Source organism: Pinus tabuliformis, chromosome 1_1, assembly GCF_031772625.1.
Source record: "Pinus tabuliformis cultivar Carrire ecotype Pingquan chromosome 1_1, CPIR1, whole genome shotgun sequence".
Taxonomy (NCBI): Eukaryota; Viridiplantae; Streptophyta; class Pinopsida; order Pinales; family Pinaceae; genus Pinus; species Pinus tabuliformis.
Window position 1 is genome coordinate 529,592,360 of NC_142297.1, and position 18,165 is coordinate 529,610,524.

General features: G+C 32.2%; 1 protein-coding gene across 1 annotated transcript in view; it reads right to left on the minus strand.

Moving 5' to 3' along the window:
- Nucleotides 1-18,165, minus strand: part of LOC149214110 (uncharacterized) — a 153,323-nt gene that overhangs the window by 54,647 nt on the left and 80,511 nt on the right. Inside the window, exons 4-5 of the mRNA XM_089389296.1 lie at nt 14,840-15,077; nt 13,966-14,125 (exon numbers count right to left, since the gene is read on the minus strand). Coding sequence (XP_089245422.1) covers nt 13,966-14,125; nt 14,840-15,077 — 398 coding nt within the window. The remainder of the gene's footprint in view (nt 1-13,965; nt 14,126-14,839; nt 15,078-18,165) is intronic.

Here is an 18,165-nt window from a genome sequence, read left to right on the forward strand (position 1 = left end):
ATAGTGTATACATCGAGCCAACATGTGATTCAAATCATGTGAAAGACTAGTGTATACACTGAGCCAACATGTGATTCGAATCATGCGAAAGAATAATGTATAGTGTGGACGCCATGGCTCACAATTGCAGTTCGATCAAAAACAGAAGAGGAGATTGGCAGCCGTTTTGCGAATTGAGTGGACATATTTCGAAGGGAATTCATTCCCTAATTTTCTATGATAATATGTTGTTCCTTCGTATGTTGGTGACATCCTTTCGGTTGATAATCATGATCTTGTAGAACTGAAGCTGATTTCTTTTTTATAACTAAGAATAGGTAGAATACAATAGAAATCTTACACATAAGATAAGGAACCTATGAGTATTGAGGATTATGTATGGAAAATCTAAGTGAATGTACTTCTTTTATTTTGCTATGTTGCGTAGGGATGCGTCCCCCAAAAAATGCTCACGTACCTTGCGTTCCCACATTCCGGGGACTTTTGGACCCTTAGGAAACATACCCAAACTGTTGGGGACTTGCTAGCCATCCCCAAGACGTTCCAGGCAGATTGCAGGGATGTTTTTGACAGATTTCAGGGGTTTTCTGGGCATATTTTAGGGATGTTTTGGGAAGGTTTTAGGGATAATCCAAGCACAAAGCTTCAATTTTGACAATCATGGACATTGATGATTGAACAATATGATCATTTTTCCCATTCATGTTTTTTTGGAATGCATTGAATCTAAATTTTTTGTACGAGTTGCAATTCAAAACATAACATGGGTTTTGTATGATGGGTTTCATTTGGGATTTCTAGTGATTTAGATATTGGATTTTCAATTGTAAAATTACAAAAATCACCCTCCATGTCAAGAAAACAGAAAATACAACGGTTCAAAAGGATGATTCTTGTGGCTATTTTTCATGTTGTTTCTTAGGATCATCTCAACTTTACATATTGTATGTGGGTTTCAAGGACTCGTTCAAGTTCAGGGCTTCCATCATCCCGACCCCAAGAATTGTGAAAACAATCAAATAGTCGTGAATTGGATTGAGTACTAAATGTTTAAATAAATTCCTTTTCAATCCCCTTCTTAATTTGAAATATGAATTTAATATCATTAGAAAACCAAATTATTTTATAGTGGTTTTCAACACAACTATAAAATTTTGGAAAACCTATTGAAAAGGAAATGTCTTTTTTGTTTAACATAGTCATCATTAACAAGAAATATGAGGAAAAAAAACTAATATAAAGATAGTTCTCCTTGATAGATTGTTCGTGGACTTTATTACAAATTTAAAGTAGATACACTTAAGTTTCCTAAAGCTAAAGCTAATGTCTAGTGGCCAATAATGGAATGTCACTCAACCCCTTTTCAAATTGTTTGAGATTTTAATTAGAGAGTGTAAGGGTTGTGCATAATACTAGGTTGAAACAACTATATATATATATATATATATCCCCAACCCCTCTTTCCCTGAAAATTAGGGGGCGTGCTCTAGCCGTTCTAGGGACTCGTCCCCCCATCCCTATTGTTCCCTCGTCCCCAAAACCAGTGCAACATAGCTATTTTGTCTCTGAAGTATGGTAGGGATACTTACTGTTACAGACATGAAAATCCAAGAGAAAATATATGGAAATCATAGTGAATGTACTCTCTTTTTATTAATGAAAAGAAAGCGGTTTTTTCAATTGAAAAAAATATATTTTGAAGGGAACGCAAAGCATGACTATGCAATGTTGTCATTGTAGGGTTTTAGCCTTTAAAACCCTGCGAGGTGTTTCAAAATTATACACAACTTTGGATTGTTGGCTTTAACAATGAATTAGTTTGGAGAGAGTGGGGCGGGGTTGGTGCGAGGGTAGTTTCAGTTCGAGTTTCCTCATATAGGTTTATTTTAGATTTTTTCATAAGGTGTTCATTGTAAAAGAAAAATCATGTTCTTTAAATGTTATAATTGAGGAGTTAAATACGGTATAATACAATTAAGTATAGTTATGCTAATTTAGATTTATCTTAACTCCAGATCTATCAAGCTCTACACTGAGAAGGATTAAATCTCTCAAGCTACAAACCTATCTTAAAGTTTTGCACTAAAAAAAGAGGTTTGTACCTGGAGAGATTTGATCCCTTTCAGCACTTGATAAATCCAAAGTTAAAATGGATCTAAGATGGTTATAATTCTAAGTATTCTAATCAATACTTATTGTAGTTTGTTTTATATTTGAAAAAATCTTACACATTTCTAAAAAATGTAACTAGAAAAGAGATATGACATTTAAATATGGATTACTTTCATCCCATGTAGCGGAGAAAAGTTCCAAGGATCGCCATCATAGTAGATATGAGCATTAGTTTTGATACAATTTATACTACAATTTTCAAAGAAATTTAGAGTAATTGAATCCAATAGACTACATTTTTCATGGCACTTGTTAGTTCTATGACATGCATGTTAATCTTTAAGCCCAAAGTGTAGAAATGAAGATGAACAAAGACAAAGCTCTTTTTCAATAAACGATAGAGAAAATTCATTCAATTATGATGATATGCAAGTTACTTATAAAAGAGAGGTTTTAAAATTTGGAAGTGGAAATTTTTTCCATAATGAAATTTTTGACATAGTCAAAGGGATTAGTCCAAAGAATACCACAAGTATTAAGTAAAATTTAGTACTGGTAGACATAAAGCATTACAACATCTATATAGAAGGTATCCAAAATTACAATTTAGTGACAAATAGGTCTTCCATAGATTCTTTGAAACTATAAAGAGGAGGAGATACCATATTAAGTAATATATATTTGAAATAGTCTTATGTACTTACTAATGTTTCTAGTCCTTCACCTTTTATATTTCATTATTTATATCATTATTATTAAATTTAATTGATGACTTTATTTTTTTGGTTTTGAGTAAATTTAATGAGAACATTACAAAGCCTGCTAGGAAGGTAAAGACAATAAAAAAGGACCATTTGATATTAACAAATTTGCATTTTTAAAAATCATGAATTATTTCAAAGAGATTAAGGGGATCATTGATGAGACTAAGCCATAAAAAAGGAATCCTGAGACACCAAATAAAAAAAAAGGTCAGAATAATTATTTATATCATATGCTTGTAGTTATTGATTTTGATATGCTTGTCGTATTTTTGTGATATAATTATATACAATTGACATTACATTTTCTTATATACAAAATAAATGGATACAAAAAAAATAGTAATTATAGATCTTTGATAAATTTTCAAGATATAGAATTATTTTATCAATACATTTTCATTTAATATACTAAATTAACAATATATAATTATTAAATATAAATTTCTAACAATTAAATGTAGAGTTAAAATCTTACATATAAATCCATATTTGTTGAATTTTTTTGTTTTAATATCAAAATTCAATGAAAATTTGTGATTTTTTTTGGTCAAGTGCACTCAATACACATTGCTTAACCAACATTAGCTGATAAATGTTGGGTAATAGACATCAGAGGCATCAAATCGTCATCAAATCATCGACATTAATATGTGATTATTGAAAGTTTCTTTAAAAAAAAATTACAATATGTGATTATTGAAAGTTTCTTTAAAAAAAAATAATTTTTTCCCTTGCCAAATATTTTATACTTTCAAGATTTTTAATAAGAGTTTATTTACATTATTAAAAAATAATTGTAAAAGTAATCCTATCTTTTGTTTCGATTTTTATGGGGCTAAAATCTATAATTATTGTTTGAATTAGCTATATGTATTTTTTTTGAAATTTATTCTCGTCATATTAATGTATGGGTTGAATATTCTAATGAAATATGAAACAATGTCAAATAATTCTAATTTATATGATGGTACATGTTGATCTTGATGAATTCAATTTATTTGTGCATATAAGAGATTGTAAAAAACAATCTTTGAATGATTATAAACTTCCTAACACCGATAATAAGATTAATAAACATCTTATTGACTTTACATAAAGTGTAAATTAATAAAAGAGAGAAGAATTAATATATGGACAACTAGAAAACGATGATTAGAATATGAGTACATAAAAGGATAATGAGAAATCTTATTTACTTTAAATAAAGTTTAAATTAATAAAAGAAAGAAGAATTAATATATGAACAACTAGAAAACGATGCTTAGAATATGAGTACATAAAAGGAGGAATGGAAAGTTACACCTCGGTAAGATTAAAAAAATAAAGCATGCTTTTTTTACGATTTTTTTAAAGTTTTGAATACTTTAATATTTTGATATTAATTCTATTTTGTTTGTGTGTAAGTATACAGGAAAAGTGTATATGCTACGAATTCCTCATTTTAGGATTTATAATAGATATGTTGAAGGTAATTGAATTGAAGTTGGTTTTATGGAAGAAAATGATATTGATATTATTGACAATGAAGGAATAAATAATTTTATTTATGGCATTTTTATTGATATGGATGAGATGTACTTATAGATGGGATCTATGACGATATTCATGATGTACCTCTTACTGATAAGGCACAAAAACCCTTATATAAAGACTCAAAGACAAGTCTTCTTTCATATATTTTATTGTTGGTTAGTTTGGATGTATTGAACATTAATTCAAGAATATGTATGTCATTGATCTTAAGGTATGCAAGATAAATTTTAATATAAATATATATATATTTTTCCTATTTTTTGTGATTGCAATATACAAAATGTAATATTCACTATTCAATGCATTAATTTATTTTTTCTTGTAAATTGTTAGGCGATATTTACCTACCACCATCAAATACTATACTTTGGATAGAATGACAATTGTGCCCCCTTTATGAAATATATAGAAATGGAGCATCAAACAATGAATACATGTCCTAATAATCATATTATATATTATGAACATCATGCAACAAAGTTGGAATTCCCTTAATGTGGAAGTAGTAATATTTAATTGATCAAGTAACAAAAAAGGTGTCTCTCGAGGTTCTTTGTTAAATGCCCATAATTCCTCGTTTCCAACAATTTTTTAGATAGAAAAACATGGCACAATTTATGGATTATAATGCAAGGAAGAGAAGTGAAGATGGTGTTATGCAAATTCTTGGAAATGGTTCTATATTTAGGGACATCAAGGAAATATTTTCATATTTTAAATAAGAATAGACTTGATGGTCACTAATATTGTCAACCCATTTGCAAAGTTCAAATCCATTTATTTATTTTGGCCAATTTTTTAATTATAAATAGTAACCTTCCTTCTTGGATGTCATTAAAAATAGAGCATGTAGTATTGGCATCAATTATTCTAAGTATTTATTTTCATGAATGTTTACAACATACAAATTGTTTTTTATTTATGTTACATATTTTCTATGTACAAGAAATTAACTATTTATATTTTCAAATTAATTAGGGAGTGCCAAATTGGAGATATAGATGCAATTTTTTTTAAAGTTATGGGTTCACATTACTATCTACAACATCTTCAACCAATATATCAAAAATAATTATTATTTAATGGGTTGCTTATATGAACAATTCATTTGCCCCTATCATACATTTTTTTGGCATGTAAACAATTTAAAACTCTATATATCCTCTATTACTTCACATATTTCTTTGAATACTTCAGTATTCTATCGACATTATTCTATATATTGCAATTATTCAAATAAAAGATAAATATGCATGTCCAATATGTCATCCTCTAACAATATTTATGTGTTCAAAAAGTTTAGGAAATGAGGCTTGTAATAGTATTAGAATTTCCTCCCTGGGAACCATAAGTATTGAACTACCAAAAAAATCTCTAAATTGGGTATGAAGAGACTAGCAAAAAACCATGAAAAATTATGTCTCAATTATGGAAAAAAAAAACATATACAAAGAATAACCATAAGCAATTAGTTTTGGTTACATCCATGGTTTTTTACTAGTTCTAGTATTTGTTTGTTTGTTTTTTTTTTAATAAAAAAGTATTTTCATATATGTTTCCCAAAGGGGAAAAGGTGGACTTCCATGAGGTATGAAATAACAGTTTATTCAATTCAGTCAATTACCTTACTATGAGCACCTAAAAGTAGCTTATTTGTTTGATACAATGCATATTAGAAAGAATGTCATAGGATGTTTATAACAATTTTTAAATTGGAGGTATACTTCAAAAAATTCGGTAACTTAAAAGTAGTTCATTTATTTGATACAATGCATATTGGAATGAAAGTCATAGAACACTTATAAATTTTTTAGATTGGAGGTATTCTAAAAAAATTACTAAAGTTATTAGGGGCATTGATGAAGTCAACGTAATGCAACATTTGGTTCATTCTTATAGCGATAGATATTAACCAATCTTCCATGGTTATTTACAAAGAAAAAAGTGTAATGTTGTAAAAGAGGTTATATGGAAGATTAAATTTCTCACTTGTTTTGCTTCAAACATAAATAACATATTAATGAAGAAAGGTGATTTGGTGAGGCAAAAACTGATGATTGACATACATTTATTGAGAGTTGTCACTTTTTAATATTTATTATCTTATGATATATACATTATTTTTTAGTAGATATTTGTTTCTAATCAAAATTAATCGACATTTGGTCCATTCTTATAGTGATAGATATTAACCGATCTTCCATGGTTATTTACAAAGAAAAAGTGTAATGTTGTAAAAGAGGTTATATGGAAGATTAAATTTCTCACTTGTTTTGCTTCAAACATAAATAACATATTAATGAAGAAAGGTGGTTTGGTGAGGCAAAAACTGATGATTCACATACATTTATTGGGAATTGTCATTTTTTAATATTTATTATCTTATGATATATATATTATTTTTTAGTAGATATTTGTTTCTAATCAAAATTAATTGACATTTGGTTCATTCTTATAGTGATAGATATTAACCAATGTTTCATGGTTATTTATAAAGAAAAAGTGTAATGTTGTAAAAGAGGTTATATGGAAGATTAAATTCCTCACTTGTTTTGCTTCAAACATAAATAACATATTAATGAAGAAAGGTGATTTGGTGAGGCAAAAACTGATGATTGACATACATTGAAGTTGTCACTTTTTAATATTTATTATCTTATGATATATACATTATTTTTTATTAGATATCTGTTTCTAATCAAAATTAATCGACATTTGGTTCATTCTTATAGTGATAGATATTAACCAATCTTCCATGGTTATTTATAAAGAAAAAGTGTAATGTTGTAAAAGAGGTTATATGGAAGATTAAATTTCTCACTTGTTTTGCTTCAAACATAAATAACATATTAATGAAGAAAGGTGATTTGGTGAGGCAAAAACTGATGATTGACATACATTTATTGAGAGTTGTCACTTTTTAATATTTATTATCTTATGATATATACATTATTTTTTAAGTAGATATTTGTTTCTAATCAAAATTAATCGACAATGATTCCTTCCTTGTTACAATATGTTCTATCTCTAGCTCTCACGAACAACGTGGAAGATCACATAAAGCAAGCTATATATGATCTTGGCAAATACGTGAGGTAAGTGAAATGTTATTGTTGAAATGTTACTTTCATAACTTGTTGACATTTGATTTACTTGTATTGTACGATTTTATGTTGACACATGTGATTTTTTTGCACTTTTAGGTGGTCATCATTTAAAGAAATCTATAAAGAAGGTATCAAATATTAGAATAGAGATATTCATCGCCTAATGTGTAAAATACAAAGGTATATACCTACAAATGTTTTCAAAGCACAAGAACATTACTTCATACATTAGTCAAGGAGATTGAAATATGTGAACACTTACACACAAGGTCAATGTGGTTGGTAGAAATGCATTTGAAGGCATTGGAGACTTTTGTTAGATAAAGATCATGTCTAGAGGGATCGACATATGAAGGTTATATGGTATACAAATCCCTAGTGTATATTAGTGAGTATCTACCCCAAGTAGCAAGTGATATTAATGTGCCTTTCCTTTGGGATGTTAATATCACCAATAAATTTAAAGGGGAGGTGTTGCTTAGGAAAAGTGAGAGGTATTAGCTTTTATTGTAATTACTATATTCATACATATATTTTAAATCTTAAATGGTACCAAATTCTATTTTTATTTTTTCATCCAAGTAGTGAAGAGTGGGATGTGCCGCATTTATAGATTGCAAATATCAACTAGAAGAAGGCATGGAAAGACTATTGTAACAAAGTTTACCATAATTTATCATGGAGTGAGATGGAAAAGTTGATTCAAGAGCTTATGTAGATAATAATACAAATCTAATGTGGAAAGACTTGGCATAGCATATGATGAAAAAGGTAGAAAGACGAGCATTTGTGTAGCCTCTTTCTGGTATTGTTTTGGTCAAAAACTGAAGAAGTTATGGCCTTTCCCAATCTTCTGCTAAACACACCGCAAATTCCCCAAAATCCGGCACCATCCTACAAATTTTCCCCAAAATGCGCTTACAGAGTGACAATTTCACCCGAATTGCCGAAATTCGAGCGAAATTGTGAGACACTTTAATTTTCCGCTAACGCCTAAATTCTGAAAAATTTGGGCAAGTGGGGGGACCACATGCCTGGTGCTAAGGCCAATGGCCCGCCCTCGCTAACCGAGCCCCCACACCACTCACTAGTGGTTACATGGTAAAGGCACGACCAAGGGTCGACTCCTCGTGGGCTGGCCCCTCCTCCAATATGGCGCGCATTTGAATTCAAATGAAACTCGTGCACCATATATATTAAGAATCATGTGTATGGTGTATTGGCGGCACACTTTGCTCGGTTATTGTTGGTAGCGAGTTCGACCCCCACTGCCTCTGCCCAAACTTGACCCATATTTTGGTGGCCCCTGGGCTGCCATGTGGCGGCCTCTGGTTGGGCCACGTGTCAGCCCATGGTTGGCCACCAATCCAACCAATCAAAACACCAAATTTCGAACCAATGAGAATGTGCCACTTGGCAATAGACGATTTGCTGAAGAATGTTGACCATACACCTGCCCAGTCAGCGCCACGTCAGCAGTATGGACTGCTGACTGGGCTGTCAATTTTTTTTTAAATTCGCATGTTTGAGGAAGTGAACAAAACATGATTCTGGGAGCATACGGTGTCTGTTTCGCACGAAACGAGTTGAACTGGATTTAGGATGACGAGCACTACACGGTCGTCTAGGTTCCACACCGGTCCGACAACTTTGAATTTTGATCTATTTTTTTGAGCACCTGATCAGAAGCTAATCCTACAAATGATTCCTTACAACCTAGAAAGAATAGATGTTTGAGAAAAATATATGAAGACGTAGATGTGAATTCAAGTTTAGAATTGTTTAGTTTTCAACCGACCGACATGTTTTGAAGAGGAAGTGAGAGATGAAAATTGAGTCAAAGCAATGGATGAAGAGATGGATTCCATTGAGAAGAATGATACATGGAATCTAGTAGAATTAGTAGAAGGTAATTATTGCACAGGTCTAAATTGGGCATGCTAAACAAAACTCAATGAAAAAAAAGAAGTTGAAAAGTACACAACTAGATTGGTTGCAGAAAGATTTGCATAATGGTCTATAGTGGATTATGGTGAGATCTTTTCACCAGCTACAAGATAAGATATAGTTAGAGTTGTCCTAGCCATAACAACTTAGAACATGTGGAAAGTTTATTAGATGGACATCAAGTTAACATTCTTGAACAATATTTTAGAAGATTATATGTGGAGCAACCACCAGGATATGTGATAAAAGATCATGAAAATAAGTTATACACTATGAATAAAACTCTCTATGGACTTGAGCAAACTCCTATAGCTTGGTATGGTAGGATTGATTCATATATGATAGGCAATGGATTTGAAAGAAGAAGCAATGAGCCTACATTATATACAAAAGTGAATGAGCAAGGATAGATTATAATTGTTTGTTTGTATCTTAATGACATGATCTTCACATGGAATTTGTTGGTAGTCAAGTTTAAACCAACTAGGAAGAAAGTGTTTTGGGGTTAATGAGATTCTTTCTTTCTCGGTGTTGAAGGCATTCAACCATATTCAAGTATTTTTTATTTTCAAGCAAGGTATGCCATGGATGTGGCAAAGAGATTCGGAATAATGAATTGTAAACCAACTTCAAATGCAATTGCAATAGAAACGAGGCTCAACAAAATAGATATAGGATCGAACATAGATCCAACTCTATTCAAGATATTGGGTAGTCTTATGTACTTTACTACCACTAGTCCAGACATTATCTATGCTTTTAGTTTGATTTCCAAGTTCATGGACTCTCCAAAAGGCTCATACTTGCAAGTTGGAAAATTAATTTTGAGATATATTGTTGGAACAACATGATATGGCATATTATACTCCAACACTTTGGTTGGATATACTAATAGTGGTTTTGCATGTAGCATGGATGATAGGAAGTGTACTTCAGGAGATGTTTTTCATCTTGGTTCAAGTTTGATTTCATGGGCATCCAAGAAGAATCCCATTGTAACAATCTCATTTGCTGAAGAAGAGTATGTAACAGCAACAACATTAGCTTGTTAAGCAATTTGGCTATGTAGAATATTGGGTGATCTACAACAAGAACAAAAGGGACCAACTATAGTGTATTGTGCCAACAACTCTGCAATAGCCTTATCAAATAACCATGTTTTTCATCAAAAAAGAAAACATATTGATACGGGATGTCACTTCATTAGAGAGCTCGTAAACAATGGAGAAATCTACTTGGAATCTTGTAAATTGAAAGAATGATTGATTGACATATTTACAAAACCATTGACAATATATGTATTTGAGTTTCATAGAAAAACTTAGGTGTTTGTAAGCCTAGATGAGATGTAGACCAAGAGGCAATAATGGGCATATTTAAGATCCAGTGTTAGACATAATTACTTTGGGTTACTCCCACTTGGTATTTTCTAGTAGTTTACATAGAGTGTAGATTTAGTAACAACAGTTATGCAAGTGTGAATTGAAATTAGCATATCCATTATTATGGTTATAAAATCTTTATAGATGATTCTCCATGAATTTTTGAGTCTATTTAGTCAAGTATTCTCAAAAAATTCAATCAATTGGAATTAGTGAACCATAGCTTTATTACATGCTATAGCAGTCTAGCTTCCTCCTTTATCTATTATAAGGATTTCCCATAGCTTAGGTAACTTCTTTCTTTAAATTGAAATGTGGAGTGAGACCTTCTCAATGATAATAGGTAATTTCCATATAATATATTCAAGATGGCAATTAGTACCTAAAATATCTCTAAACTTTCCATCTACAAAATTTTATTGTAACTACCTAACAAAAACAAAATAAAACTAACTAAAACATGATATTCTAGATTTCAAATCAGGAAAAGCGGCAACTGACTGCAATATGCAATAACACCTCCCAGCGGCAATACATAAAACAACCTGATGTTTCCTGTTTTAATGTTAACAAATCCAAGTTTCAAGAGATGTACAATTTACTCCTTTTCATTGTCTTTTGTCCCTCAGTTTTACACTCTCCATGTAATCTTGGTTTATAACGGATAAAATAATAGAACAAGGGGGTTGCAGAGCAGCTAGTCCCTGCTTTAGAAAGAAAAATAATGGCGAAGAGGAGTTTTTTTGTCAGCAGTAATACCAGTAATTAGTAGCACCAATAGCATCTAAGTTAGAAGCAGAAATTGCAATTGATGGCTTGAAAGTACGTTGGATTTCGATATTGATAGTCTGAGACGCATGTGAACTGGAGGCAGACATGTATCTGAGCCTTTTGCAGTTTCTCATAATAGATCCAGATATGTTACTCGCCCTTATTCTTCCCATAAAGAAATGGGACCTTTAAAAATGTTGCTGGTAATTAGAGATGTAATTACGCTTTCTTTAGCATCGTATGGGATCTCCATCTGCTCTCATAATAGATCCAGATATGTTACTCGCCTTACTTACTGGGTGGGGGGATTTCAATACCTGTAGCCTAGCTTTCAGTTTATAATAGTTTTTTAGAATTGATGTAACCCGGTTCTCTTTGCTTCTCTTTTTTGCTCTTGCCAGGTTTTGAGAGCCTGACCGTGGAGAATCAGAAAGAGTAGGAGGAAATTTCCTCATTCAGAACCCGACCTTTTCTGGTAGGAAAATATATGTGGCTCAGCAGCGAATAATTGATACCAATAGTAGGATCAGTGGGATAAAAGCCAGGAATATCAGGCCAGAGAGCAACCTCAGAACTAACTGGCTATGAATACCTTCATGTCTAGTCTTTGCTATTGTCGGATTCCACTTCATCATCTGACATCCCTGCTTCACATTTTGACATACGTGGGTCCCTACCTGCCCATTTGAACATACGTGGGTCCCTACTACCCATTTGAACATACATGGGTTCCCCTGCCGATGGTGTTATAGGATCGATAACATTAAATCAATTATAAATCGATGATTACGAAGTTCCTTATATGCGGTGTTTGCATGAATGGCAGGTGTCTTCTGCATGGCAGGGGTCAAGCAGCGCAAAATCCAGTTGTTAGTGCTCTCCTCCTTCAGTTAGTTAGAAGCTAAGCAGCACAAAATCCCATTGTTAATGCTCTCCTCCTTCTGTTAGTTAGTTAGAAGCTAGTCTTTATCCAGAAAGAAGCTTAAATAGAGAAAAGTCTGAATACCTTCAAGACCTAGCCGGGAGGTCTAAGCGGAGAAAGAAACCATGATAACTCTGTCCCTTAGCAAGCGAGCAAGCTAGTACACTTGGATTGGTTTCTGGATTAACAGTCTTTCTGGATTCACTAGCCGCAACAAGTTTCCCCCCTGTATTCAATCCATAAAGCAATGAGTGATTGTATCTATTAGAGACAACGATCCATTCAGCAGGAGAAAAGGGGGCAGTTGGGAGCGGAAATGCACTCGACCAAAGGTTAGGTTGCTATTTCCTGTTGATCGACTTAAACAAGTGAATACTGTAAGAATAAAGTGAATATTGTAAGAATCGACATGACTCGCTATTAATTAGTAAGGAGAAATGCAGGTCGAGAGAAATTGAATTGGAGTTGTTTTCACATATATAGGACTCATTTCAAAGACTCTATTCGTACGGTTCAATGCCGGAGAGAGATAAATGATCTGACGAGGAAGCTTATAGCTCGAAGATCATACCAAATTTTTGGTTGCTAATAGTATGATGAAGGGCTCCGTCGTTTGGCTGTAATCCTGTGAGCTGTTGGAGCAATTGAGGCCACCAGAATAAGAATTTCTTTCGATTTTGCGTAAGCATTTTTGGCTTTTCAGCAACTTTCTCTATTTTGAGTAGGATGGTTTCATCCGCATGAAAATGCATGAAAATGAACTATTCAGCTTAGCTATGAATATGGGGATAGGTAATCGCTTAGAAGCTCTGGTCAGTGCTGTAGGAGCTCATCTCCCACATAGTGGTGGTTAATTACGTATATAACAGAATGTTGAGAAAAAAAATGATTAAGACGCCTGAACGAAAAAGATAGAGAGGCTTAATAAAGAGGTCTTTACTAGAAGCCTGGCCTTTAGGTATTGAACTTTTTCCCTGGACATTGCCCTTAAACACTAACAATGATGTGCTCCAGGAGGGACGCTTATGAATTTTGGGTTACTACCAGCAGAGCTACACCTTTGCAGCAGGCACCCAGGAAGCTTGATACAGATTGAACAAAAACTTCTCATTGGTTGAATGACTGAGCTATGCCATGGAGGAAGTCTTTCTCTGAGCATGCCGTGGAAGAACTACTACTCTGAGCATGCCGTGGAAGAACTACTACTTTTGCTGTTGCCTTGGCTAAGCTGCTTGCCTGAAGCTCTATTCATATCACGCAAGAAAGAGATAACCTATTGGTTCTGGCTAGATGAGGTACTAGCGCCACCATAATTGTTGATGGGGTATTAGCTATCGATCCTATAACACCATCGGCCGCATGGGATGCCCCCAGCGTATCCTGATAAGTGGATCTGTCTCTCTCTCTAGCCAGGCACGAATAACCACCGTTCTGTCATCTTCATCTGCATCGAGCCGGATATTAGGGATGAAGCACCAGCTGTTCCAGGGATGAGTGATCCTGGTGGATTCTCCCAGCAAACAACAACCATCCAGCAAACAGCAGCCATCCGTGTTCGACCAACACTCGCTCTGTTCCTCCCTCCGCCTGAAGACCATCCACCTTCAGCTGGCAATAAGAACTAGTTAGTCCCTGCGCCTGGTGCCTGGTTCATCCGGTGAGTTCTCTACCTATTCAAGTGAATGAATTTGAATTTTATTGCAGCTCTTTAAGCAAAGAAATATTAATATTGTTAATGCACAGTAGAGAGGAAAGTTGGCACCTGTTACATGCCCACAAAAGGCATAGATGTGGTGGCAGGCGTACATGTAACAGTGGTACATGCGGTGGCAGGGGTACATATGCTATTGTATTGTAGCAGTGGTACATGCAATAGTGGTACATGTGGTTTAACATAAAATGTTTAAGATTTAATGTTAATATTAATTCATATCGTTTCAAATTTCGTTTCAAATGGTTGTTTAATATCTATTTTACCCTAAGCTTTGGCCTCACATGCCTCATATGGCCTCACATGCCTTGGTATGAGGCCAAATAAGACGATGAAAATTGAAACTGAAATTTCATTAGCGGTAAAAACTCGACTCAAAAAAAACATTAAGCTATAAGTCATATAAGTCATACAAGATCACACAAAGTAATGCTAAAGTGACCCATTTCGATTACTATAGTCCCTGGCCATTGCCAGATGGCAGGGACTAATAAGATTGTATAACGGTTAATATGTAAAATAAATTGATTAAGTCAATAGCTGAAGAAAACATAGCTTTGAAACTCATAGATTAGAAAAGCTACACTTACCAGCTTTTTTGTACTCTCCTAATACAATATAGCAGTTAGCAGCCGAGTCTGGCTTCTCGATAACCAAGAAAATTTCTGCTGCTTCTCTCAACAAGCATTTTGCAGATTCAGGATTGAGCTCAAGAAGTCTCTGACCAGACTGTCGGAGGCTTGCAGCTTTTGCCCATTTGGCCATATTTGAATCGCCGGCCCTCTCAAAGCAGACAATAGCCATGTCATAGTTTTGTTCGTTGAACATCTACACAAATTTTATAAAGATTACAATGTTAATTAATGAAAACTTTGTTTCATAGGAAAGAAATAAACGCAATTGCGAACTAAGAATAGCTAACTAACTATTAAAACAAAATTACTTCTTATGTTTCGAATCTATATGGATACACTCTGCTAAAAATTTCTTACCATTACGCTAGTAAACATTTTCCACAAACGGGTAATGAAAAGTTCAATTCAGTAGAATATTTGATACTAGATACCTGATCTTGGTGATTATGGCATACTGTAAATATTTATGTAAATAATTAAATGGGAAGAAATACAAAGATCACGTTTAGCAGAAAGGGTTATGAACGAGAGTCTTGAATACTACATATACCTATTTTGTAAATATTTAAATGGAATATATATATATATATATATATATATATATATATATATAAAATAAAATCAAAATATATATTTATATGTAATCCTGATTAATAAAATTCAATAAAATTACTAAATCAAAATCATTTTTCTCCCTAACATTACATTGAAAGCCAAAACAAATTAACTGAAATTATAGATTTAAATTAAAAACTCCTTGCCTCAGGGCCATTAATATTACAAAAGTATCTTATAAACATATTCTAATGTAAATGCCTATTTAAGAAAGAAAATAAGATTCTCAAGTGTTTATTTTCTAATTTAATTTGTTTACAATATGGTAGTATTCATTGAAATCACAAGTTTGAGAGGTGAACTTTTCACAATCGAAGTGTTTAAGGGTTTTAGAGGGTGTTGAATCCATAAATGCAGTCAAAAAACCAGTTTAAATCATAGCTATCAAGTTCTAGTTCGCATTGATAAGATAAAAATTTGGATGAAAATTTTTCAATTCCAAAAAAATTGGAGAGTATATATCTTAAACATATATATACTCGTTTTCTTGTAAAAACAATGCGTTGTCATTTTCTTCCCATTCATTTTGAAATTTAAATAATTTTTAATAATTTTAATCAATATAAACAATTTTAAAATTACAGTTTACTTACCAAAACTACAACCACACTTGTCTTATCTCCAAAATCTCTCATCTTTTCAAAATTCAAAACTTTCATCTTACTTTTAAATCTTATCTAAAAATGTTTTATGATTAATATCTATTTAAAAAAATAAATATTCAAAACTCAAAACTACCCAACTTTAAATTCAAACTTTATCTAAAAGCTTTTATAATTAATACATTTTTAAAAATTAAATATTCAAAACTTTTTTTTTTTTTTTTTCAAAAGGTGGAAAAACCTATCAAACTCAGTTGTCAAACCAACAGTGAGGACAGCCATCTCTGGCTGTTATCCGCGAATGTCGATTTGACATTAAATATTCAAAACTTATTTTTATAAAGTTATTCTTTATATAAATATATTATATTTAAAAAATCAATCAAATATTCTAAAATTTACTCTTCAAGATTTTGCTCAAATTCTTTATTTCCTTATTATCTAAGTGTTTTAAACCCTTTAAAGCAACACTGAAATTAAAAACTAGAAAATTTTCTCCACTCCCAATTTGTTTCCATTTCCTACCTACAATCCCAGAGCCTTTCCATTTCTTACCTAAATATTCAAAACTTATTTTTATAAAGTTATTCTTTATATAAATATATTATATTTAAAAAATCAATCAAATATTCTAAAATTTACTCTTCAAGATTTTGCTCAAATTCTTTATTTCCTTATTATCTAAGTGTTTTAAACCCTTTAAAGCAACACTGAAATTAAAAACTAGAAAATTTTCTCCACTCCCAATTTGTTTCCATTTCCTACCTACAATCCCAGAGCCTTTCCATTTCTTACCTACCATGCCGCAGCTATCTATTTTGTGCTTAGGGATCACTGCACTTACTATTCTCAGGGATGCAAATTAAGAAATCCCTTACGGATCACTGCACTTACTATTCTCAGAGACTCAAATTAACAAATCCCTGCAATAAACTATAAACCGTAAATTTTCTGTCATCTCTTACTATTCTCAGAGACACGCAAATTAACAAATCTCTCCAATAACCTATAAATTGTGAATTTTCTGTCATTTGAGCGAAGCTACAATGAACCTAATCAAATTTTCATCTAATTTTTGTATTTATTTTTCTAATACTAACTATTGGGTAATTATGGTTTAAACCACTAAAATAAAAATTTAATCACAAATTTTCTTTACAACTAAAAATCTACCACTCCAAAAAATCACACTCCAATACAAAAACTCAGCCATTATTAACAAGTTAACGAAGACTTGGTTCCAACATAAATTTAGCAGTGTGCAGGGTCCTCTCATAAATGCATCCAAAATGTTTCTATGAACTTGGAACTTATATATAAATACCATGGTCAGTGTCACCGTAACTTAGAAATATAAACCAGAAGTATTATGCAATGCAACCTATTTTACACGTCCATCGTATTGGATATCTCAAGTGAGTACATGAACATATCATTTGGTGATACATCCATCCTATTGAATATCTCGGGTGAGGACATGAAAATGTCCATTGCAAAAACTCCCAGCATTCATCACCGTGAACTATGCAATAAAGGTCACACTTCCTGGCTCACTATTCTATGAATACATTTCTCCCGAGGATGTTTCAAGTTTTTTAAGTTTAGGTATGTTATTTTGTTATAGGTTAGAAACAGTATCACAACTTGCAATTCATCACTATATAGTATAAACTATATAGTTTCGCGAATATTATTCATTCCCAGATAACCTCCTCAATTGGTTTCTTGAACCATTCTATTAGGTTTTTCTTTATTTCCTTGTTTTCTAATTTTCTTGTTATAATATTGCTAAGTTTATATTTTTATTGTTATTTTCAATATATATGTAATCTATCACTGTTATTATATTTATATAAGGGCTTTTCCATGTAGAATATTGGACAATCTTGATCAGTAATTGTATTTGTATTTTGTAAGCTATGACATTTATTTTGTTAAGATGTTTATAGAATTTGGGATAAAGTACAACAAATTTTTCTGTAGAGAATAAGATATGAAGTTTACTCTTATGTATATATTTTTTTGCAATTAAGAATGATCTAATGATGTTGGGTTGATCTTGAT